The 26786-nt window shown below is 44.6% G+C and overlaps 1 protein-coding gene and 1 long non-coding RNA gene across 2 annotated transcripts in view; one reads left to right on the top strand and one right to left on the bottom strand.

Moving 5' to 3' along the window:
- Positions 1 to 6131: 6131 nt before the first annotated feature.
- Positions 6132 to 17560, bottom strand: LOC115471188. The gene is made up of 3 exons (XR_003942295.1): positions 17549 to 17560; positions 14721 to 14724; positions 6132 to 6214 (listed from the first exon to the last, which is right to left on the bottom strand). It is a non-coding gene; the product is annotated as an uncharacterized LOC115471188 (long non-coding RNA).
- A 3414-nt stretch (positions 17561 to 20974) lies between these two features.
- RTKN2 (rhotekin 2) overlaps positions 20975 to 26786 on the top strand; it is a 233684-nt gene continuing 227872 nt past the window's right edge. The window contains exon 1 of the mRNA XM_030203115.1: positions 20975 to 21272. Coding sequence (XP_030058975.1) covers positions 21162 to 21272 — 111 coding nt within the window. The 5' untranslated portion in view covers positions 20975 to 21161. The remainder of the gene's footprint in view (positions 21273 to 26786) is intronic.

Here is a 26786-nt window from a genome sequence, read left to right as displayed (position 1 = left end):
GGGGGTGGGCACCGTGCCGCAACGTGGCGGGAGCGGCCGAGCGGGATCATGATGCGGCTGTCCAAGCGGGAGTCGGTCGGAGTGAGGCAGAGTTGAGGCGCGCCGCGCGGGGCCCCCTAAGCACGGGGCCCTATGCGGCCGCCTCTGTCGCCTCTGCCTAAGACCGGCCCTGCTTATGCTGTAGTGGCTTGTTGGAGACGACACAAAATAAACATTTTCTGTCCCCCCCCATAACATACAAGTCCCCTCCCCCAGGGTCCACTGGCACACAGGAATGATGCTGGCTGCTGCTGCCCAAGGCCACAGCCTGGAGTGGCAGCCACGACCTATCTCCATAGTCTTGCAGTACCAAAAGACTATGGAGAAAGATCGCAGCTGCCATATTGGATTCAGCCGCAGCCATGGTTAGGAGCAGTTCATCATCACTCCTGCTCCAAAAGACTCCACTAGACCTACATAGAGATAGGCCTGAGGCTGGGGGGGGGGGGGGGGGGGGGGGCACTTGGACCACAGGGGAGTGGGGGGTCTTGGATCACAGGGGAAGGGAGGCTGTTGTTTGCAAGCCTCTCATTGGAGTGGAGGAGTGGCCTAGTGGTTAGAACACTAATCTTGACATCCAGAGTTGGCCAGTTCAAATTCTACTGCTGCTCCTTGTGATCTAGGCAAATCACTTAACCCTCCATTGCCTCAGGTACAAACTTAGATTGTGAGCCCTCCAGGGACAGGGAAATACCCAGTGTACCTGAATGTAACTCACCTTGAGCTACTACTGAAAAAGGTGTGAGCAAAATCCAAATTAAAACAAAAAACAAACCAACCCAAATTAAACAAAAAAAAACTGCCCATTTTCATTTGCCAACAACAGGAAATAACAGAAGAAATGTAAATGTAAACAACTGCCATCCCTATTGTATACTAAGGCCCTCTTTTACAAAGTTGCGGTACTGATTCCTGGTGCGGCAAATGAGAAGAAGTCCATTCAGTTCTTATGGGCTTTCTCTCATTTGCTACATGGGAATCACTAGCATGACTTTGTAAAAGAAACCCTAAAGGTGTTATAAATAAGCACAAACAGAAAAATGCTGCTTCTGCTACCATTATGGAGATGTAATTCAAGGAGTCCCATCACAAACACAATCATATCTTATCAGGTATATATCTGTACATATATTTCAGCTTCCACATTATTGAAAGGATTGGCTCTTTATGACTTTGTAAGCCATGTGAGATATTTTGGCAGTTATATTTAATGACAAAGCAATTTCATGTATGTATTCTGTAGCACCACTTTGTTGGCTTCTGTCAGCAGTCTCAAAGTGGATTTTTTACAAGAAATTTCTTTGTAGTCAAATAATTTATTCCATAGGGATAACTGATTTTGTCATGTTTCATCAAAATAAGGAACTTCATTATTGGCCCACTCTTTTGATATTTTATTTCTCATATTTTTCTCCAAACCAAGAATTCCAACTTTTTGGCATGGCATATAAACAACTGTTTTATTTTGTGCAGATAGCCAAGTCATAGTTTGGTAGAATGTATTTATTTTTGTTTTGGTATTTTCTAAAGTCCAGCAGCTAGATCCAAAAATGATCATCATTATCGCAATTATCAAAATTATCACAAGATCATACCAAGTGAAATCTTGCAGAGTCCCTCAAGGATCTCCACTCTCGCCGACCCTCTTCAACTTAATGATGACACCCCTGGCCAAATCGTTATCCAATCAAGGCCTCAAACCATATATATATGCAGATGACATCACGATTTACATCCCGTTCAAACATGATTTAAATGAAATCATTGATGACATCAACCACAGCTTCCAAATCATTCATTCATGGGCAGATGCTTTTCAATTGAACCTTAATGCAGATAAAACACAATGTCTTATACTTACATCACAACATAACACAAGTAAATTTACCACTATAACCACACCAAACTTCCCATTTCAGACACCCTGAAAATTCTTGGAGTTACCATTGACCGAAATCTCACACTTGAAAGCCATGTGAAGAATACAACTAGGAAGATGTTCCATTCAATGTGGAAACTCAAAAGAGTAAAACCTTTCTTCCCAAGAGACGTTTTTCGCAACCTAGTACAATCAATGGTGCTGAGTCATATAGACTACTGCAATGCACTTTATGCTGGCTGTAAATTGGAAATCATCAAGAAACTTCAAACAGCCCAAAACACTGCAGCCAGACTCATATTTGGAAAAACAAAATACGAAAGTGCCAACCCCTAAGAGAAAAGCTACACTGGCTTCCACTTAAAGAACGTATTGCGTTCAAGGTCTGCACCCTGGTTCATAAAATCATTCACGGAGATGCCCCGGCTTACATGTTAGACCTTATTGCCTTGTCACCCAGGAATGCTAAAAGATCAGCAAGCACATTCCTAAATCTTCACTTCCCCAGCTGTAAAGGACTAAAATATAGATTAACACATGCGTCCAGCTTTTCCTACACGAGCACACAACTGTGGAATGCACTGCCACCTTACCTGAAGACAATTTACGACCTAGAGGCATATTTTCAAAGCACTTTGGGAGGCTAAGTTCCATAGGTTTCTATGGAACTTTGGGAGGCTAAGTGCTTTGAAAATATGTCTCCTAGTCAACTTTCGTAAATCACTGAAGACTTCTCTTCAGCAAGGCATACCACAATGATCAATAATAAGAACTATAACGCATAGGCGGTCAGTGGCCCAACTGTTTGGGGAGGCTAAAGGGGCGGGGTTAGGAGTGGGGCCAGGGGTAGAGCTTAAATCCATAATTGTCTGATAACACACAGAAAAAATAAATAACTAAAAAAAAAAATAAAAGTAACAATTAGTACCTTTTATTAAATTTAGATATTAGATATGTATCATATGTCAAAGAATAAAGTGGTTGCTCAAAGCATATACTAACCACAATCGCTCAACTGCAAAACATTATGCACAACTTTGTGCAAAAACACACTCAGAACCTTACTGTACCATAAATATTACACTGGGCAGAACCTAATACACCAATATACCACCCATAAGGAAAATGCAGACTGTCAACAATATGAAACAAGGATCATAATATCACAATTCTCATGTAGAGCCACAAAACATCCTAATTCATGTTTAATGTGGGATAAAATGCCATACATAAGTAAATAAATATAAACATTTCATGTTGAGCACCTGATTCTCAAAGTGGACATATTCCAAACACTATAATGAAAATAAAATGATCTTTTCTACCTTTGTTTGGTGACTTTGTTTTTCTGATCATGCTGGCCCAGTATCCGATTCTGCTGCTATCTGTCCTCTTAACTCCATTTCCAGGGCTTCCTTTCCATTTATTTCTTTACTTTCTGCCTTTCTTCTTCATTTCTTGTCCTACATCCGTAAGTAAAAGCTGGGTCCTCCGCAGACTTGACTGTCCAGTGGATCCAACTTCTGCCTATTTTCTTCATCCATGTGCAGTTTTTCTCTCTTCCTTTTCCCTCATCTCATCTCCTTCCTCACTCTTCCCTCCCCTCCATCCATGTCCAGCATTTCTTCTCTCTCCCTTCCCTCTCCTCCATCCATGTTCAGCAACTCTCCTCTCCCCTGCCCCCCCTCCAGCCATCCACACCCACCCATTGATTCTCTTCGATCCCCTGCCCCCCCTCCAGCCATCCATACCCACCCATTGATTCTCTCCTCTCCTCTCTGTTCCCGGGCAGATTTTCTAACAGGAGCTGCTCATCCAATCAGAGAGCTCTATTTGAATGCAGATTAACATACAGACACTCTAATGGGAATTTTTAGTCAAAAACACTAGCTAAACCCTTCATTTTTGGATCAAAATTCAACATTTTTGATCACAGCCATGCCCTAACATTAAGGCTATAAACATTTCCAACAACTTTTACCCATAAATATGCAAATGAGAACCTCCCAAAAACTGACTAATTTGCATATGGCTTGAGCAAATTTGAGTACCTAGCATACCAATCCCACTTCCTAGCACCTAAATTCTGCAATTAGATTTAATGCAAATACTTTTAAAACTTATTTTTAGCACTTTTAAAATTTCAGGGGTCAGTGCATGTCTCATGTGCAGGAATTCATCCTGGTTAAATATCTCCCTGGCAACTCAGGACACCTCCAGCCAACCCCCCTGCTCTGCTCTCCCAGCAGTAAGGTAATCAAATTACAACTGGTTATACACAAGGCTAGAGACTGCTTTCACTGCAGCTGCTGCTAAGCAGCGGGACTCGCGGAGAAATACTACTACTACTATTTAGCATTTCTATAGAAACAGCTGATCCATCCTGCTGTGGCTGGGGAGGCATAGCCTATGCTATAACGCATCACCAGTTACCTGATTTTCTGAATGTTTTCTTTCTATACTTGATTGTTTAATTCTATTATGTTATCTATGTTCTTTATGTAATACCAATTGTATCTTTTACTCCGGAATGGTGAATTACATGACAGACCATTGTAAGCCACATTGAGCCTGCAATTAGGTGGGAAAATGTGGGATACAAATGTAACAAATAAATAAATTTTATTCTTCAAAACAAGCAGTTACAATTGATTCAAGTGCATTAGTTTCTTTCTTCATTATCATCTTCTTTTCTATTTTTAAGCATGGGAGATTAAATATAATTGATGATTTTTTAATTATAATTAATTTCTATAATCTGTTACAGTTCCACTATAGTAACAATTACACAAACCACATTAGCATACACACCAGGCAGTAGGAGAACAGTGTTGCCAGCTCTGAAACACAAAATTTTATCCTAACCGATCTGAGGAAGAAGGGCAACCTTCGAAAGCTAATCAAGAAATGTATTAAGTTATGTCCAATAAAAAAGGTATCATCTTGGGGGGGGGCGTGTCAAGATGGCGAATGCAACCCGCGGTTAGGGGAAACGCTCTTAGATCTCCGGAGCCTCTTTGTGGACATTTTGCTTCTTTTTTCTCTTTTTCCTCTGCTATCGCTAAACAAATGCCACACACAAAGAGGAAAGGCGCGACGAGGATGGGAATCCCGCCTGCCTCATCTTCGACCCCACTCCAGTCGACCCTCGAGCGTTACCTAACCGCTGGATCCCAACTCGGAATGAGAGGGACGGGACCCGCGCTAGAGAATCCGGGAGAAGAGGACTCTCTACGGGCCAATGAAACATCATTATCCCCTCCCCCAGCTTCGAAAATACCTCCGCATCCAGCAGCGTTTGCAGCAAGAGAGGGAGATTCGAGCTCCACCGGAAGTGTGAGAAGAAAGAACCCTGAGCGGGACCTCGAGCAGCAACAGAAGCTCCTGGAACAAGCCTCCCCAGTATTGGGGGGGAACGTAGGAAGAGCAGCGGAGGTGAATCTGGAGACTATCTGGCAGGTATTGAAGAAAATGGAGGCTTCTTTACAGGAGTCCCGAGGTGAGGTTACAATTTTAACCTCTAAAGTTGGGGAACTTCAAGATTCAGTAGAGAAGATCCAAGTTGAACTCTCAGATAAAGTTAAAGATCTGCAGCAAAAATCAGAACAACTTATTGAGTTTAAGGCAACTGTTGTAAAAGACAAATTGTTTGTCCATAACAAATTAGAACAACTTGAGAATTACAACAGGCGCCTACATTTAAGGGTTTTGAATTTCCCAAGACTACCAGGGATATTACCTTTGGACATGTTTAAAAGATACTCTTTTGAGATATTGAAATTACCCCAGGAAGGTTTTCCCCCTATAAACAAAATTTTTTATTTACCCCAAAAGAAAGGAAAGGATTTGAGTGAACCAGGTGGTCTAGGAGAGAAAAGTTTGGATTTGGCGAATATATCTGAAATATTAGAACAAACTTTGGATATTAATACGGAGCGAAGGACTTTATTAATTTCATTTACCTTTGAGCAAGATCTTAATGCAATTTTACGTCTCTACTTTCGGAACTCTGCTACTTTATTTGCGGGTGCCAAGGTTTGGATGTTTCAAGATATAACTAAATCCACTCAACAGAGAAGAAAGTCTTTTCTGGAATTGAAACAAAAACTTTGGACTTGGGAGGATCTTTTCTACTGGCCTATCCATGTAAATGTATAGTTTGGTTAGGTTCAACAAAGTATGTTTTTTTCACGGCTGACCAGTTGAGAGTCTTCTTAGATTCTAAAAAGCTTGATAAAATATGAGATTGGGATTTGCATCTGTTCTTCGTTAAAAAATTGAATATAATTAACTTCTCTATTATTTTTGCCTGTCCCCCCCTTATCACATGTGGTCTAAGGAAGCAAATTACTTGAATGCTATGGACTAATAGTTTAGTGGATACTGACGGTAAATAGGTGGGAATATTTTCTTTTGGTTTTGTTTTTTTTTTTACTTGATTTGTATCCATTTACTTTATATAACATTATGATGCTGAGTTTCAAGACAATGTAATAAACTGCTTGTCAATTTAATTTGAAAATAATAAAATAAAATAAAAAAAAAAAAAGGTATCATCTTATTTTCTTTTCCATGTTTTATTTTGTTTGATTTCCATTGATAACATTAAGAGTGGACTAACACAGCTACCACACTCCTCTATCCTAACCTCAAAATCTATCTAACAAATCAATGAAAGGCACTCACTCACTCCCAGTTCTTAAACAGCATTATGAATATTACACTAGCCCCTAAAACACCAATGTACTTTACTTTCTGTTGTGAAAAAAAATGCTGGACCGTTTATAGATCCCCTCCCTGTCCAGAAAGTACACATTAGCAGAAAACCTAGACAGAAGTTAAGAACACAGATAGACCCTCAATTCAAAAACACAAATATGCAGTCAAAAACTGATCTAGAAACCCCATGAATCTTGACTTTGTTTGCAGTGCAAGGCTTAAAAACTAGAAACAAAAAAGCATTTCTTACTACTGCAAAATACTAAGATATCAGAGGTCTGCACACAGATAACATTAAAACCAATACAGAGTCTCCAACATGCACAAATGAACAAGAGATAAGTTGTTGGTACTTAATGTAATACCCACCCAATGACACTGTGGGTCTCAAACACCCAGGGGCCAATATCTATGTTCCTCCCCTCCCCCCATATACACATCACCTCTGCCCCCTCCCTCCCCAGGCAGTCCAGTTGCAGCTGTTAGCTGAAGAGCACAGTTGATGGTACCACAGGCCTAATGCTTCTCAAACATGCTCTTCCCTTTGCTGGTGCCTCTCCTGCTTAGGTAGCCTGGTAACAATTAGAATTTACATGCTCATCTTGCTAGGTGTATGCTTTAAAGATGCATGCATAAATTCTAGTATGCACATCTGAAAAGAGGGTGTGGCTATGGGAGGGAAACAGGCATTCCAAGAATTTGTGTGCACTATTAAAGAACTAGTAAAAAAGCCCCATTTCTGATGCAAATGAAACGGGGGCTAGCAAGGTTTTCTTCTGTGTGCATGTGGGAGTGTATGTGTCCCTGCCCTCTGCCCTCTCTCCCTTCCCCTGTGCTCTCTGTCCCCTCCCCCCTCGAAGTCGAGTCCTTCAGTGTTAAGTTTCCTGCTGTGTTTGTGTTACAGAGATAGTGAGGGCTTCTGCCCTCTCTCCCCTCCCCCCTCTGAGTCCTTCACTGTTACAGAGAGAGCGATTTGATTTTGTGCTTTGCTGTGTTTTCCTTCACTGTTTGTGTTACAGAGAGAGCGAGGGCGGGGCAGACACTCATGGGGAAACCGGATATCTCTCCCCCTTCACACTTCCAGCTGGAGGCTTCATTTAGAACGTTGGTGGTGCCTTTTATATATAGAGATATGCTCGTCCCACACCTAATTTAAGCACAGAGATTTACACCAGTTTTCAGTTGATGTAAATCCTCATGCTTAAAAGTTAGGCATGAATCCTTGCACTAGGCGTTATTCTATAAATGGTGCCGAACTCAGCATGCCATTTATAGAATAGTGCTTAGCACTCATTTTTTTTGTCGCTATATATAGAATTTTGTCCTATATGCAGGTACTTTCTCTGTTCCTAGTGGGTCACAATCTTAAGTTTTGTACCTGGGGCAATGGAGATTTAAGTGACTTGCCCAAGGTCACAAGGAGCTGCAGTGGGGATCAAATCCAGTTTGCCAGGATCTCAGTTCACTGCACTATTAGGCTACTCCTCCTACTGTCTTTCAATGACTTCCCATTTCTATTCTCTGTACTCACTTCCTTAATTACTTTTCTCGGTCTCTCATTCCCTCACTAGTCCCAGCTCCATTCACATCAGTCATGTTCTCCCTGCCTTAAGTCCCTTTCTTCAGTCTTTTACCCAGTCTGATTACTCTCATTTACTGCCTCCTCAGCTCTACTTATATCCTTCTCACTCTTCTGCTTTTCAACTCTCCTCCCTCCATGGCTTCTCCCACATGGTTCCAGGATGGCCAGCATCTCCCTTTCTTTTTCACCTCCCCTACAATTATTCAGCATCTTTTCCCCAGTTACCCCTCAGTCCACCATCTCCCTTTCCCTTCTCTCCCAAAAACATCTCTTCATCTGTTCTCTACCTGCCCAGATGTGCAGCATCACCCCTTTCCTTTCCTTAGCCCCCTCAATGTGTCCTGCATCCTTTCCCTACCACCCTCAGCATCTTCCTTTCCATTCCTTTACCTAAACCCCCCTCCCTCTAAGCATAGGAGCTGGCTCTGTGGGTGCTTGAGCACCCCCAATATTGTGAAAATTCCTTGCATGAGTTCAGGAAGGGGTTATTTCCATCGGACTTAGCACCCCCAATAATTTTGAAAAGTTGGCTCCTATGCCTCTAAGTGCACAACATCTTCCCCTCTGTTTCCTATTCCTTTTAGGTATGCAGCATCTCCCTCCTTCTATCCCCCTATACTCAGTATGTTCTCTTCTTTCTCCCCCTCTCCCTCCCCCTATATAGTTGAGAAAGGTTAAATTGTAGAAAATAAATGACAAAGTACAACCAAGCCATAGCAGCAGCCAAACAAACAAACAAAAAGTATTTCAATGTATTGAACAGGCTGTTAATTCAACCAAGCACCAATTCAATATTGTAAATGGCTTATTGCAACCCCCTGAACAGAACCAGCCTGCTCATTTGAAACTGACCTGAAACACAGAAACCTAGAAAATGACAGCAGATAGAGACCATACAGCCTATCTAATTTGCACATCCATACCGACTCTCCCTTAGAGGTCCTACGTAATTGTCCCTTGCTTTCTTGAAGATACAGTCTTCCTCTCCACCAACTCCACCAGGAGGCCATTCCATAAATTCACTAACCTATCCATAAAGAAATATTTCCATAGATTGTTCCTGAGTCTATCCATTTTCACCTTATCCTGTGCCCCCTCATTCCAGAGATTCCTTCCAGTTGGAAGAGACTCGCATCCTGTGCATTTATGCTATAGAGTTATTTGAATATCTCTGTCATCAAGCATATTTTTAAAATAGCAACCTTCACGGCTGATTTTGTTGGTACATCTCACTGACCCTCAGAATTCTTTCGAGGGGTTACTGAATTTTTTTCTGGGAATTTGGGGATTACTCTGGCTTTAAATTAAATCTTTCCAAATCGGAGGCTCTGACTATCGAGGCCTCAGTACGCCGGACATGGAGAGGGACCTTTCCACTGAGGTGAGCCACGGAATCCTTTAGATATTTGGGAATTCAGTTGCTTAATTTGTCCGGGTTGGTCTGCTCCCTTATTGTGGGGGAGCTCCAGGATGCGAGGCAACAGTTGGAGAGGTGGTCAGCATTGCCATTGTTCTTATCTGGCAGGATTAGCCTTTATCAGATGATTGTTTCCCCCAAATGGCTTTATATGTTCTAAGTTTTGCCAATACGACTGCCCAAGAGAGAACTCTTGCAGGTGGCCAAAATGCTGACTAGATATTGCTGGTGTGGGAAAAAGGCGAAAATATGTTTATCATACTTGTATGCTAATTGGAAGAATTTACAGCTATAAAATTATGTCTGCCCTTTACAACATCTGGGTGATTGGTTATTAGATATATCAGATTGTACTCCTATTTTGTATGAACAGCTGCTCTATGTACCTTATAACGTTAGACCTTTACTACTACTACTACTATTTAGCATTTCTATAGCGCTACAAGGCATACGCAGCGCTGTACAAACATAGAAGAAAGACAGTCCCTGCTCAAAGAGCTTACAATCTAATAGACAAAAAATAAATAAAGTAAGCAAATCAAATCAATTAATGTGAACGGGAAGGAAGAGAGGAGGGTAGGTGGAGGCGAGTGGTTACAAGTGGTTACGAGTCAAAAGCAATGTTAAAGAGGTGGGTTTTCAGTCTAGATTTAAAGGTGGCCAAGGATGGGGCAAGACGTAGGGGCTCAGGAAGTTTATTCCAGGCGTAGGGTGCAGCGAGATAGAAGGCGCGAAGTCTGGAGTTGGCAGTAGTGGAGAAGGGAACAGATAAGAAGGATTTATCCATGGAGCGGAGTGCACGGGAAGGGGTGTAGGGAAGGACCTTTCTTGCAGTTTCCTAATCATACTTTGCCTTATTCATTGGGGAGCAGTGCACTATTTAGGCCCCTAAAAGATACTTGGAATAAGTTGACTCAGTGGTAGGGTAGTGCTCCCATGGATACAGATCAATTGTCAATTAGGGGAAACCTGCAGTTCCCACCTGGTATGGAAAATATTGTATTTGAACGTTGGGAAGCCCAGGGTTACAATTTGGTAGCAGATGTGCTCATGGGGGAGGGTGCAATGATGAGCTTTGAGGCATTCCGTCAACAGACGGCAATGCACTGGGGGGGACCAATTTGCATTTTGTCAACTCAAACATTACATTAAATCCCTTGACTCCAACATATTAAAATTGAAATTGGGAACCAAATTAAGGGTTGTTTTTTTCTAATCGGTGGTTACTGAGAAGCTCACTATCTCAGTAGAGAATAACACGGGGACGGGGACGGTGACAAAGCTTGCAGGGACAAGGCAGGGACAGATCCCATGGGGATGGGGTGTGGACGGGGACAGCTCCCACGGAGATGGGGCGGGGATGGGTACAGAGCCCACAGAGTTGGGGACAAACTTTGTCCCTGTGCCATTTTCTGCTTTGAAGCCTGTTAACAAACTGGACTGTTATTTATTTTTGAGCGATGCAGACAACGATATTTAGATTTTTTTGGAAAAATAAGCAACCATGCTGGCCACAACTAGCAAAATTTGCATGGAGGATCCTGTACATCCTGCCACCAGCACATCTTCTAAGAAGACATCTTTTATTGCAGGACGGACTGTAGAAGACAGGAGAGCTAGACTGAATCCTGAGATTGTTGATGACTTCTTATTCATCCACAGATTTAAAAAATCATAACAGTGCTTCATAGGGCATATTTCTCCCCTCTAGGGCATACAGAACGGGTTGTATTTTGTACCCCTGGGCATTTTAACAGGGTGGGTTAGGATTCCTTGGGGTAGTAGAAATCAGCTATTATTGGGTTGGAAGGGTAGAGGTTGGTGGTGAGGAGGGTTATTATAGCTGCTTGCTTTTATTATTCTTTTCTATTTGTAATTTATACACAATAGTTGCACAGCTTATTGTTTCTTTTTATACTTTAATAAAAAGATTTAAGTATAAAATCATAATTATTCGAGGCTTCTGCAGATGAGGACAGAGCCCATGGGGACAGGGCGGGGATGGAGACAGGGCCTGTGGGGACGGGGTAAGGATGGAGACAGAACCTGCGGGGATGGGGTGGGGACAGAGACAGAACCCAAGGGGATGGGGACAAACTTTGTCCTCGTGTCATTCTCTATATCTCAGGGCTTTTTAAATCAGTCCAGCCTCTGGCAGGAGGGAAAGATTACTGGGCCTTTAAATCCAGATGGGAATCTGACCTGGGGAGATAATTGTTAGAGTGGAATGTAGCCAATACTATTCATAGAATGCTCAGGTTGATCCGGGAGGCTGATCTGAGAGAGTGTGCGTTTCAGGTGCTCCATCAGGTATATTTCACCCAGGTGCAGATGCTCAAAGCAGGAAGATTGGTTTCTCTGACATGTATTAGGTGCAATGGCAATGACAATACCTTTTATCATGCATGTGGGACTGTCTTCTCATCCAGCAATTTTGGTCTGCCATTGCTCTATATTTGAGTACTCTATTTCATACTCATATTTATTTTACAGTGGATTTGCTTTTATTTGATTTAATGGGGGGGATGGGCAGCTTGGGCAAGACACAGAAGGCACTAATCTGAAAGTTTATTATATATATTATTATATTATATTTATTATTAAACCTCGTAGACCTACCTCCCAGAAACGCCACAAGATCATCCCGCAAATTTCTCAACCTGCACTACCCCAGCTGCAAAGGACTTAAATACAAGCTGATGCATGCCACTACCTTCTCTTACATGAGCACGCAGTTATGGAATGCATTACCTACAGACCTGAAAGCAATCAACGAAACAACTATCTTTCGAAAATCTCTGAAGACATTCTTCTTCAACAAGGCCTACAATGAGAACCTATAACCTCACTAAGTCACCTCACCAATCCAATCAATTATGAACGCCTACCTTCTATAACTACCCTAACCACTCTCTCCTTTCTTCTTTCTTCCCTTCCTAATCGCTACACATTACTAATTGTATCTGATATCCTGCAATGACAATGTTAACAAATCTATGTAAGCCACATTGAGCCTGCAAATAGATGGGGGAATGTGGGATACAAATGCAATAAATAATAATAATAGTGGGGGGAAAGACGCATCATAGGTTCCTGGGTGACTCAGGAGCCTCAATCTTTTTGGTCATGGCGTGCTGGGGTTCATCACCTGACATTGTGAGAGGCGAGAGATGCAGTACTTTCTACAAAAGAGAGAAGAATTATCTTTTTGCTTGGGATCCAGACTTACAGTCTCTCACCCAGGTAGCAAGGATCTTGATTCTGAATCACATGTACTTAAATAGTAGAGGATGTGAGAGTTTGGTGTTGTTTTATAGTTTCTACTTAATTGGACTATTGTAATATTTGGGTTTTGGGAGGGGGAGGGGTTCAGGGGAGGGAAAGAGGGAATTAATTGGGGGAACAATTGTATTCTGTTTGTACTTCTGATAGGGGTGCTATAAGAAACCAAGTTCTCTGTACTGTCTGAGTTTTTTTTTCTTCATTTGGTTCTATCTTGATGGTCTCTCAATAAACAGATTACAAATAAATGTCTCTGTCATATCTCCATTTTCTCACCTTTCTTCAAAGGTATACATATTGTGATCTTTGAGTCTGTCCACATAAGCTTTATGACCAATGACCATTTTAGCAGCGGACTCCATTCTGTTTATATTTTTTTGAAGGCTTTCTAAACTCTCAGTACATCACATCTAGCACTCTGCCTAAATCCAATTGTTTGGTTACCCAATCAAAGAAATTTAACAGATTTATCTGACAAAACCTACCTCTACTAAAGCAATGTTGGCTCAGGTCCTGCAATCCATTGGATTCCAGAAATCTCACTATCTTTTGTTATAGGAGCATTTCAATTAATTTCCTAACCACAGAGGTCAGACTAACCAGCCCACAGTTCCCAACCTCCTCCTTTCATACACTTTTTCTAACCCCACATGCAATTTTACCTTGTTTGCCACCCTTAATTTATTTCTCTTATTACTCTATCGTATCTGTCTCTGTGTTCGACATCTGCTTATACCCTATGCTGTCTATTAAGATGTTATAATGGGCCAGATTCAGTAAATAGCGCTCAAATTTAGGCAAACAACCACAAAAATGGAGAAACTGGATCTGCTACACCTTTGTCACTCAAACTTCGGCGCCAGTAAAAATTTTCAGTAAGTACAATTCTATAAAGAGTGCTCCGGGCTGAGTATCCTTTATAGAATAGCGCTTAGAGTGGATTCCCACGCTCAAAGCTGGCTCGCCAAAGGGGCATGTAACCCCAGTATTCTATAACATTGCACCTACAGATACTCACAAAAGTCCAAATAAGTGCCAATTTTTTCTAAATAACCTTAAAAATTGTTTGTTAGCGCCCAATTGACTGATTAGTTTACATGTGCATTTGGGCTCTGCACCCAACTTTGGGAGACCCATATAGATTCCAGGGTGCCAGTCTACCACTTTGCCCCCCCCCCCCCCCGCCTCACCGCACCCCACAGCAGCAAATACCTTTGCTGAGCATGCTCAGTTTCACTTAAAGGAGCGTGCACAGGACATCAGGAGGAAGAAAGCATAGGGTAGCAAACGCGGTGCACTGGAGACCGGTGCTGAAGAAGGCTTCAGCTGGTGGGGGTTGGGGACCCCCACCAGCAAAGGTATTTGCTGCTGTAGGGTGTGGTGAGGCGGTGGGGGTGCGAGGTGGTGGGGTGGCAGACTAAAATGTGCCCCCCCCCCACCTCAGGCTCTGGCCCTCTCCCACCTCAAGGTCTGGCTATGCCCCTGCTTTCCCCATGTCTATCTTAATAGCAAATTATGCACTTTTCCTCCAGGAACTTGTCCAAACCTGTTTTAAACCCAGGTACGCAAATTGCTGTTACCACATTCTCCTCAACTCTTATCTCAACATTGGGTAAAGCCAACACCTCAGACGATAAGAGGTTATATAGAAAACTGCAAAAAATTTTATTCCTAGCTCTGTGTGGGCACTCAAGGACCTCTGTGATCGAGTGATAGACTACAGAAGCAGACTCAGTAGTAGTTAGTTCTTATTCCAAAACCTTTGTCCTATTTCAGTCTGAAGCACTTGATGATTACATAACTGAGCTGAAATGAACCTTCAACAATGCCTCAGTACTGAAGACAACTTGCCAAATGTCTCTCAAAGCTATTTCTTGAAGTACCCCAACTCACGTAAGAGACACCACTGCTTTCTGCAGTAGAGGACCCACTTTTAAAAATCAAGTTGTGACCTAAATCAAGGGATGTCAAGGAAGGACTAGCCATCAAAGAATTAATCATCCCTCCACCAGAAAGCACAGGACTACTAATTTGCCCACTGCTATTGGTGGGAGAAAGTGGAGTATAAGTAAAGTGGGTGTAGACCTGCCACCCGGGCTAATAGAAGCTCCCAATTCTAGAGAACTACTGCTCTGACCAACACCAGCTGACATAAAAGACACCATCAGTTGTATATATTTATCCATAGGGCTAGCTGTAATTACAGCCAAACTTCCTGAAATTTTGTTGTTGACTTTGCATTTCCTCAAAACTGATAAGGGAGAATCTCCAAACTCCAAACATCACAAATAATAATAAAGTCCAGTTAATCTTCATTAACTGACAATAGAGCCAGTATGAGAGACAGCCATAATAGCACCACAACAGCTTGTGACACCCAACAACTCACCAGAGCTTCACTGGTGGGCCGCTGCAGCTCCAAAGGGACTCGAAAGACTGGTTTCCCTTTGGGCATGCCCCTTCAAGCACACACCTACAGCCACATGTTGCATCAGCCATGTTCTTCTCAAGGCCACTGGGGTCCTCCATTGATGACATCACAGGGCACTGTCTTCACACCTGTTGGAGGTCCATAGCAACTTCTCCGCACTGGCAGTACCACCTGCTACACAAATATTTCAGCATCTTTCCACAAGCACTTTTCTAAACCCTGATCCAAGGCCTTCGACAAAGACCCCCATGTAAGACCCCCTGGGCCTACATGAAATGATCCTTGGTGGTCCAGTGGAATGGGGTAGGAGCAATCCCCAGTTGCTCCAACCCTTTGCAGGTTAAGGATCAAAATGGCAGCTACAATACAGACCTTTCCCGTTAGCTTCATCCTCACCCCTACTCTGGATCTTCTTGTTAATATTTTTGCATGGGGCAGAAGTGATCCCAAGTTGCTCTTTCTTCACCAGCATACTACCGCAAATGGTAATAGAAAATTGAAGCTGGCACCATTTCTAATTCCTTCTTCACAAACTGTCTCTGTCCTCAATCTGCCAGCACCACTTATAGTAGCTACACCAGTGAGGTAGGTGAGACCAGGGAATATGCTTGACCTATAAAGAAACCTGAATATGGAAAGGATTTAAGCTTTAATAATGAATTGAAATGAAATGTAAAATTTGGTAAAATTTTCCATTTTGTTTCAAATGAATGCTCATGCCTATTTAAAGATACTTTAGCTTCAATAAAGATTTGCAGCATATGAAAAATTCTCTGTTTATTTTATTGAGTAGTTACACTGTTTGAAATATGAATTTTCTGTTCCTTAAGTTGCTATTTTTAAGGAGACAAATTATAGTCACACAGTAATACATCAGTAATTAATTATTTTTTGGACTCAAAATATAAATCACCTTTTTCACATTAAACTCTCTGATATATTGACATTTTTCATTTAATTATACAATATTAATGTGATAATACCTCAGTAACTTTATTAATTCAGCTAATAATACATACTCTGAAAATATCTGAGATGCAATTCATAATGTTGTAATAATTTCAATATTAATCAAGTTCTCAATAATATTTCAGTGTGAAGAGACATTGAATAGGCATGACTAATTTTTTTAACAGTTGGTGTGAAAACTTGCTCAACACATTTCTCATAAAACAGCAATTGCCATATACTGAGGATTTTCCCAATAATACACAAAACACACATCTCCAGAAGGCCAATTCAGATTACAAAAGTTTTTACACTTAGCATGCCCCGATAACAGAAATCAGAATGTGTTAAGTGCAAAGTCTGCACACAAATTGTTGGAGGCAGGCCCAGCATGTCCACTGGAATTAGCACATGGACATGTACATTAGTGCATCTTGAATTTGGTCACAATTAGCATGGCTGCAACTTAGCACATGCTAAGCACCATGCACTTACCACAATATGCAGTCCTTGCCTATTCTCAACCTATTACTCACTCCCTCACTCTGTAATCTTGCATTCACATTTTTGTGTGCAAAGGTTATTGACTATTGGGGAGGGTACTGAAGGAGCTTGAGGCAAGTAGAAAGGAACTGATGAGTTTGGAGAACAAGAATATTGCATTTTAGCTAGTCGGGGCCAAATAGGCTTATTCTGAATATGGCTCAGAGGAGGAAACAGTAAATAGTGAAGATCCAAAGGGCAGGGGAAAAGATGGTATTCGATAGTGAGAAATGGTGGAGGGGTGAACGTTCTTTGTTATTGCACCAGCAGCTGTTACAGTTATAAAGTATTCAATTACGGAAAAGATAAGGAGGTGCATTTAATCACGGGGGGGGGGGGGGGGGGGGGGGGGGAGGAGAGGGGATTATATATAACAAGCATGATACTGGAAGACTGGAGGGTGGCTAATGGGCTAATGTAACACTGATTTTTTAAAAGGGTTCCACACGTGATCCAGGAAATTACAGACCAGTGAGCCTGATGTCAGTGCCAGGCAAAATGGTAGAGACTATTCTGTTATAAAGAACAAAATTACAGAGCATATTCAAAAGCATGGATTAATGAGACAAACAGGCTTATTTTCAAAGCACTTTGGGAGGCTAAGTTCCATAGGTTTCTATGGAACTTTGGGAGGCTAAGTGCTTTGAAAATATGCCTCTTAAAGCCAACATGGATTTAGTAAAAGGAAATTTTTCCTCACCAATCTACTACATTTCTTTGAAGGGGTGAACAAACGTGGATAAAGGTAAGCTGGTTGATATTGTGTATCTGGATTTTCAAAAGGCATTTAACAAAGTACCTCATAAAAGACTCCAGGGGAAATTGGAAAGTCATGGGATAGGAGGTAGTGTTCTAACTGGTTAAAGGATAGAAAACAGAGAGTAGGGTTAAATGGTCAGTATTTTCAATGGAGAAGGGTAGATAGTGGTGTTCCGCAGGGGTCTGAGTTGGGACTGCTGCTTTTTAACATATTTATAAATGATCTAGATATGGGAATAACTAGTGAGGTAATTAAATTTGTCAATGACACAAAGTTATTCAAAGTTGGTAAATCGCAAGAGGATTGTGAAAAATTGCAAGACGACCTTACGAGACTGGATGTTATGATTCTGCCGGTTTGGCAGGGGAAGGGGGTGGACTTAATTCCTGATTGGCTGTCAGGGTTTGTACTGATGTCAGGGGGTAGTAGCTTAGCCTGCTTTGGCGTTACAGGGCTTTCCCTCCCTGCTTGCAGTTTTCTGTGGGAAGCCAGCTGCTTGTTAGTTCAGTTGGGGGCTGGGCGACTCAGCAGGCTGCTGGTCAGCAGCTTTCTCCCTGGTTGTTTGTTTACTTAAGGATCTCTCTCCCTTGTGTTCCTGCTTGCTGGCTCAGTAATTTTAACCCCCTGTGTACTGTGGCTCTGCCTCTGTCTTCTGGGTATTCTGTCAGAGATTTCCTTTCTTTTTTACTGTGTCTTTTTCCTGGTATTTGGTTGGGGCTTAGGTTACCCTTTTGTTTGCTGCTCCTGTCTCTGGCTTGTGGGGTTGGTGTGTGCATTCTCCCCTCTGTCCTGGGGTGGGGGTCCCGGGCTGCGGGGTACCCAGGTCAGGGGGGCTTTTGGGCTGTTGTCTCCACATCCGCCTGTGGTTACAGGGGCCTTCCTGTATTAGTTACCCTGTCCTGCACCGGTCCCCTGGGGGTGTGTGGCCCCGCTCTGGTTCTTTGTTTTCCCCTGCCCTGTGGCTGGTGTACAGCGCGTGGCTGGCACCTCGGGGTCCTGGGGGGACTCCTGGGTTCATTTCGCCTCTCCCTGGGTGTGTCTGGGTTCCAATTCGGCCTTAAGGCTCGTACGAGTGGCTCTGAGTGTCTGGGTTCCGGTTCAGCCGCGAGGCCCGTTTGTATGCCTATTTCCTTTTCTTCCTGAGGTGCTGGGGGAAGGGGCAGGCTAGGGGTTTGGGTAGTTGGGGCGTGCAGTGGGGGGGGTCGGTCTCCCCCCGGCCTTGGTCTGCGGGCCTCGGCCGAGGCTCAAGGGCTCACGACCAACCCACCAGATTACACTGGGCATCCAAATGGCAGATGAAGTTTAATGTGAGCAAGTGCAAAGTGATGCATGTGGGAAAGAAGAACCTGAAATATAGCCATGTGGTGTAAGGTTCCGCGTTAGGAGTCACCGACCAGGAAAAGGATCTAGGAGTCATCATTGACAATACCTTGAAACCTTTTGATCAGTGTGCTGCGGCAGCAAAGAAAGCAAAATAGAATGTTAGGTATTATTAGGAAAGGAATGGAAAATAAAAACAAGGATGTTATAACATCTTTGTATCGCTCCATAGTGCGACCGCACATTGAATACTGTGTGCAATTCTGGTCACCACATCTCAAAAAAGATATAGTGGAATTAGAAAAGGTACAGAGAAGGGCAATGAAAATGATAAAGGGGATGGGACGACTTCCCTGTGAGAAAAGGCTGAAATGGCTATTGCTCTTCAGCTTGGAGAAAAGACGGCTGAGGGGAGATATGATAGAGGTCTATAAAATAATGATTGGAGTGGAATAGGTAGACGTGAATCACTTTACTCTTTCCAAAAATTCTAGGACTAGGGGGCATGCAATGAAGCTAAAAAGTAGTAAATTTAAATCGAATTTGAGAAAATATTTCTGTACTCAATGTGTAATTAAACTCTGGAACTCATTGCCAGAGAATGTAGTAAAAGCAGTTAGCTTAATGGGGTTTTAAAAAGGTTTGGGTAGCTTCCTAAAAGTCCATAAGCCATTATTAAAATTTCTAGGCTAAGCAGCATAAAATCTGTTTTACTGTTCTTTTTTTTTTTGTTACATTTGTACCCCGTGCTTTCCCACTCATGGCAGGCTCAATGCGGCAGGCAATGGAGGGTTAAGTGACTTGCCCAGAGTCACAAGGAGCTGCCTGTGCCAGGAATCGAACTCAGTTCCTCAGCTCCCCAGGACCAAAGTCCACCACCCTAACCACTAGGCCACTCCTCTGGGATCTTGCCAGGTACTTGTGACCTAGATTGGTCACTGACTCACTGTGTGGAGACAGGATACTGGGCTTGATGGACCTTTGGTCTGTCCCAGTATGGCAACACTTATGTACTTATGATGTGCAGGGATCAGGGATACAAGCGGGCCAGGAGGATGACTAGTATTGCTGGCTGTGGAGAGAAATAAACTGGGGAGTATGGCATGTGACAAATAGCATAGGACAGGTAGATGGAGGAATGCATTCGCCCATGAGTTCATGATGTTCAAGCTGAGCTTGATTTCATTGGTGATTTCTGTTAGATCATGGGGGCCCCAGACCACCTTCAATCCGCCCCTGCCTCCTACTCAGGGCTCCAGCTACAATGTAGCAAAGGATTACATCTTCGTATTTACTTCTTTTGTGGGGACTGACCAGTGTTGCCAGGTGGGCGGTTTTACCGCCCAATTGGGCGGTTTTCCGCGACCCGCCGCGGGAAATTTTTGCGTTTTTTTGGGCTGCTTTTTGGTCTTTTGGGCGGCTTTTTGGGCGTTTTTTTGGCTGCGGGGGCGGGGTTAGTGACGTTTTGGGCAGGGTTAGTGACATTTTGGGCGGGGCCGATGATGGCAGGGGTGATGACGCGGGGGTGGGGGTGTCAGGGGCGGGGTTTGAGTTTGGGCGGGTTTTGGGCTGGATTTAGGCTGGTTTGGGGTGGGAAAAAAATTTTCCACCTGGCAACCCTGATAGGAAAGAAGAAGAAAAGGGAGTGAAAGTTGAACCTGATAGACTAAGGAAAAGCTAACAAATTCTGTGGGGAAAATTAACCAAGGGTACACCCACCCACACACACTCACTCACTTTGGCTCCTCTGGGTTGTTTGTGGTGGAAAATAGGCTGAAGTGAAGACTACCAGACAGATTTTTTTTTTCAAGTACTGTTGCACCCTTTCCCTCTGCGTATCTGAGGCTAGCCTAGGAGGACTTAAATCGCAGCTTAAATTCATTCACGCTGACTGCGTGCAGGGCAGGCTGCAGCCTGCAGGCAGCCTTACCAGGTCAGAGTCCAGTCGACTGTAGACTAGAACTAGGGGGGGCAGCTGGCTGTGATTTCAAATGCTGCTTTTTTTGTAATAAATTCAAAATTGTGGGCATTTGGCTTTTAGTGTATTAAGCTCTTTCCAGCAATCTGTCCTTGCCATCTGATACTATAAGTTCGGCCTCAAGAAAAATACCCGTGAGGTCTCCAGCAGCGCGAGGTTGGTACAGTCCGATGGCGGGCGGGGAAAAGGTTGCACTGAGCCTGCCTGCGTCGCCTTGGTAACTTTTCATTCAGCTAAGCTCTTCAAGGCGCCACTTTCAAAACATGTTCACACGGTCTGACAGGAACCGCGCCACTTTCTCCGGTTGCTTAGCCCGCAGCATGGAGTTGAAACGCAGTACAGAGCAACATAGCCCTGACTCCCCTGACCAAACGGTGAGTAACAAATTTTCGTTTGCACTACTCTGGGAGGGTGGTGTGCGCGGTCCATGTCATCTCATCTTATTTTACCCTCCCTCCGAGCTGAGCTCTGTGGAGCCTGCAGCTACAGTAGCTCTCACCACAGAGTTAACGTTCGTCTGAGAGAATACAATACTACTGTAAAGATGGGGAATTAGGGTTGAAACGAGGAAGAAAAAAAGTAAAGATGGGGAATTAGGGTTGAAACGAGGAAGAAAAAAAGTGGAGCTTGGGCTTTTAAGGGAAGGGAGATGGGATTTGATATACCACCCTTTGATGGTTGCAATCAAAGAGGTTTACGTATTGTCTAGGTACTTATTTTGTACCTGGGGCAATGGATGGAAGGTTAAGTGACTTGCCAGGGTCACAAGGAGTTGCAGTGGTATCAAACCCTGTTCTTCTCCTGGTTCTCAAATCTCTGTACTAATCATTAGGCTTACTTAACACTGGTTAGTGCTATGCCCTAAGGTTCAGTGCATTAAAAATGATATGTTTGTTGCCCAATGGAGGGTGTCAGAGTATGGTTTTACTTATGTATGTGACTACTGGTTAAGACTATGTACGCGACTATTGTTACCTGCCTTGGACAAAGACTGGATATAAATAAAGACATGTATGTATTAAGAACACAATACTCTCCAAGCAACATGCAAGAAAAGGGGTTTTCGGGCTTGGTAAGTGCAGTGTTCTGTCATATAAATGGGCTATGCAAGGCCCCCCACCATTAGCCTTCAGGCCCTAATTCCCCTCCCCCCCCCAGACATCATGCTTTTAAATATCAAACATATAAATGACAAGTGACCGACTCACCCGCAAATGCGCAGTAGAGACTTCCCTCTCTGTCCTGCCCTCGCGTCAAGACGTGATGATGTCAGAGGGTGGAACAGAGAGGGAAACGGATGCTGCCGTTGCTGCATGAAGACGAAGGAACATCGCTGGCGCACCAACCTCCACCCCCCCCATCCCCGACGTTGCCACCGCTCCCGCCCCCCCCCTCCATATGGGGCCCCCTGCACTGACATGACAGCGCCTCTCACCTCCGTGTGGAAGCGATGCAGGCAGCAGCAGAGCAATCTGCTGCTGCCTGCAGCGCTTTCACATGGAGGTGAGAGGCGCTCTCATGTCAGTGCAGGTGGCCCGGCACGGAGGGGGGATGGAGCGGCGGCGAGGAGGGTATCTGGACATGGGGGGAGGGCAGGGCAGAGAGGAGGGTTACTGGACATGGGGGGAAGGCAGGAGAGAGAGCAGGGGCGGAGGCCAAGGGAAAGAGGAGGGTTGCTGGATATGGGGGGAGGGCAGGGGAGACAGGAGGGTCGGTGGATGGGGTGAGGCCAGGGGAGACAGGAGGGCTGCTGGACATGGGGAGGGCACGGGAGACAGCAGGGTTGCTGGACATGGATCGATGGAGGGGAGGGCAGGGCATAGAGGAGGGTTGCTGGACATGGGGTGAGGGCAGGGGAGAGAGCAGGGTTGGTGGACGGGGGGGAGGCCAAGGGAAAGAGGAGGGTTGCTGGATATGGGGGGAGGGCAGGGGAGAGAGCAGGGTTGGTGGACGGGGGGGAGGCCAAGGGAGAGAGCAGGGTTGCTGGACATGGATCGATGGAGGGGGGGCAGGGGAGAGAGGAGGGTTGCTGGACATGTGGGGAGGGCATGGGAGAGAGCAGGGTTGGTGGACGGGGGGGGGGGGAGGCCAAGGGAAAGAGGAGGGTTGCTGGATATGGTGGGAGGGCAGGGGAGAGAGGATGGTTAGTGGACGGGGGAGGCCAGGGGATACAGGAGGGCTGCTGGACATGGGGGGGAGGGCAGGGGAGAGAGCAGGGTTGCTGGACATGGATCGGGGGAGGGGAGGGCAGGGGAGAGAGGAGGTTTGCTGGACATGGAGGTGAGAATTACAAATCTCGCCCGTTTTAACGGGCTTAACGGCTAGTTAAGGTTTGTTGTTGTGTATGTATATATACACAGACACACACACACAGTTATTTACCCAGATAAATGGTCAGTTGAAAATTGTCCACCTTTCCTGCAAGTAAAAGTAGGCAGTGATGGTTCTTTTCAGTCTGTGTGGCTCTCAGGATCTAGGGTTTTGCTTGGACTGTAGTTGACCACCTAATCTTGCTTAATGGTTGGACTTGTCCTGCATACTGAGAAGCCTGGGTTTGCATTGTGATCTCTGAGAATTTGAGATATTTCTAGAGAGCGGGCATGTGAGCTGATGTTAGTACTACGTGGCACTGTGGACAGTTGATGCCTGCAAATTTTTCTGGTACCCAGTGTTGCCAAATGGCAAAAAGTTTTCCAGCCAAAAACCAGCCCAATATCAATATGAATATTAATGAGGTCAATATAAATGTTATATTAAATATTATAAATAAATCATATATTATAAATTATTAATACAGTAACCACAATCATAAATGCCCCTCCCTCGAAGAAAAGAACTTACGGAACTCACCACACATGGCAGACTGAAGAGGTAGAGAGTGACTCTGTGTGAGACTCTGAAAGGCTTCCCGCCGGCGCGCTCAGGCATTTAAAAGAAGCCTGCACCCCGCCTCCGCAGGGCTTCTGTTGGTCTGTGGGAAAAAAACAGCCAACCCTCGGCCGCAAAAAGCCACCCAATATCCCACAACCCGCAGCTTTCAAAGAAAACCATGACGGTCGCGTAAAGCCCGCCCAATTCTGTGGCCAAACTGTGGAATTGGCAGCTTTGCTGGTATCCCAAGAGAGATAGAGAGAGAGTGTGTGTGTGGTGGTGGTGGGGGAGCTCAAGGCCATATAACTTAAACAAAAAACCCTTATACTCAGGAAAACATTCTCTGAGGACAAGAATGCCAGTTGATTCTCACATGTGGATGATATTATGGCGCACGATGCGGTGTTCCATCTCTTTAAGAGCTCGAGGCAACGCTCTACCCGCCATCAGTCTCTTTTCTACGGTGAGGAGAGAACGTGTTGGTTGTGGCTCCTCGCAGGGTCTGCATGTTTTTGAGCTTTTGTGCTTCCCTCCGCAGGTAGTTTTGCCCTAAATTGGCTTTTTCCCTCTTCAGGATATTTCCTTCCTTCCTTCTGTCCTTTAAGGTTTTAGTTTGTTTTCCTTGGTTTTTAAAGTTGTCTTTTTTTTTTTTTTGTTAGGGGGGAGGGGGGCTTGCAAGGCCTTCTTAGGCCTGAGAATCAGCCAGGGCGTTTCCCTTTACTTTTTCAGTGGTTTGGTATCACCAAAGGTGTTTGATTTGGCCACAGCTGTTTTCCCTTCATCTCATCGAAGGTTCCCAGTGACTTCAAGCACTATGCTTGGTGCAATCGGACCATCTCTAGGGCTGATGTCCATTCCTGGTGTACCCAGCGTTTGGGACCAGACCACAACTCTTCTAACTGTATTCTTTGCTTATGCAAAAAAGAACACAGAATTCCAGAGAGTCTCAAAAGAAGAAAATTTTTGGAGCACTGTCTGAATTGTTGACGTTGACATCAGCACTTGCATTGGGTGCATTGGTCCCCATGGCTGCTAGACCCATTTCTGAAAATGGGAGTAGATGTGCATCGAGGTCTCCACCAACCTGGAGGCCAACCACTATGCAGAGCCCCTGGGACGACTCAGCATCGGACCTGACACTGAGGAAGTGTGAGATTTGACTACGTCCTCGTTGGCACTGAGGAGTGTCAATGCTCGGCATTGGCTGAAGCCTAAGAATGACAAGCATTGATTTCCCCCTCAACGTATGGTGCTGGGAGCACCAGAGCACTTAGAGATCAGTACCCGAGTAGTGTTGACACTGGGAGGAGCGCTACCCCTCCATCGAGGTGCTGACGCAGGGGTCTCCATGCAGCTGGGACCAGGTACCCGAGTTGACACGGCAGTTCAGAAGGCTGTCTCAGACCCGATGCCCCAGCCTTTCCTGATATCGACCCTTGATGAGTGGATCTGGGTCATGCTTTTGGAGCAGTTGGCAGGGATTCTCCAGCAGAGTGCATTGGTATCAGGGGTGCTTGTGCCAGCTATCTCTCTACCTGCTGCCTTGCAGGGCCCCCAGCCTGCAGTGAGGTCAGTGGTGCCAGTACTATATATGGCATTGGCATCCACAGCCGCCCATGCAGGTATCCCCTTGACGTCAATGAAGGAAGCTTTGCTGGAGTCTAGAGTGGAGCCTTCATCTCTGTGCCATTCTAGGCAAGGACCTAGTTCCTCCTACCCAAGGCAGGCTCGTCTCAGCCCTCCCATGAGGAGTTCTTTGCTGGCATTAATACAGACCACTCATGGGTGTCTGATGAACATCAAAGATACTTCTCGGAGGAGGAGTCCTATGGCATTCCATCAGACCCTTCCCCACCAGAGGAGAGGTGAAAGTCTCCACCTGAGAATCTCTCCTTCCCTGCTTTTGTGAAGGAGATGGCGGCTGCCATCCCAATTCATTTGGAGATGGAGAACAAGCCCAGGGTTGAGATGTTCGAGGTCCTGGACTATGACTCTCCTACAGAGGCTATGATTGTCCTGCTTCACAAGATCCTGCGTGATGTTTAGGTAAAGAACTGGGAGTCCCTTCTGTTGGTCCCTGTCCTCCCCAAGAAGATTGACACCATATGTTGGATCCAGAGTTCACCTGGGTTTGATAAGCTGCAGTTGCCTCATCATTCCCTGGTGGTGGAATCTGCTCTCAAATAGGCCACAAGTTCCAGAGACATTGCTTCGGTGCCCCCAGGCAGATAAGCTCAAACTTTGGACTCCTTTGGGTAGAAAATGTATCGGGCCCCAAACCTCATATCCTGCATACAGTCAAACCAGTTATACACGAGCATCTATTTGCGAAACCTGGTACTCAGTATGACTGATATGGCGGATTCTCTCCCACAGGAGCATTACAGATCTCTTCACCAGCTGGCTAAGCAGCAGGAGGCATGTTGTAAACCCCTGGCTAGGGGTGTTTACAATAGTTTTGATGTGGCATCCATCTACCCAAAGTATAGCGATGCCCAGACTTTCATGGCTGCGTGTCTCTGACTTGGACCCAGCGGTCCAGCAGAGATTTGTGGATGCCACGGGCTGTGGCGATAATCTTTTTGGAGAGAAGGTGGAGGAAGTAGCAGACCTCATTAAAATACACTACCATCGACACACTATCCTGGCAAACACCTTCTGCGCCCTCCTCCTCCAGGAGATTTTTGAGCAAATCAAAGATGGGTTCCTATTACTCACAGAGGCTTAGCTATACTCTTTCTTCTCACCCTCCTCAGCAAGCACAGCCCCTGTGCGCTTGCTGTCATCAACAGTGTGCGTCTAAAACCCAGCTGACTCCCCAGTCAAAACAGGGGATGAGGTTTTGACTTGTTCCAGCAGAGCATAGCTGCAATAACAGTGACCATCCCAAGGAGACTGAGGTTTTATTTCCTAGAAAGGTGGCCCCTTGTAACCTCCGATTGGTGGGTTCTTCAAATAGTCCGTCTTGGTTAAGCCTTGCATTGGTGTCAAAGACTACCAAAGTGCATGCTGAGAGC

Source organism: Microcaecilia unicolor, chromosome 5 (assembly GCF_901765095.1).
Source record: "Microcaecilia unicolor chromosome 5, aMicUni1.1, whole genome shotgun sequence".
NCBI lineage: Eukaryota > Metazoa > Chordata > Amphibia > Gymnophiona > Siphonopidae > Microcaecilia > Microcaecilia unicolor.
Note: the sequence above shows the minus strand (reverse complement) of the source record. Positions and strands in the feature narration are given on the sequence as shown.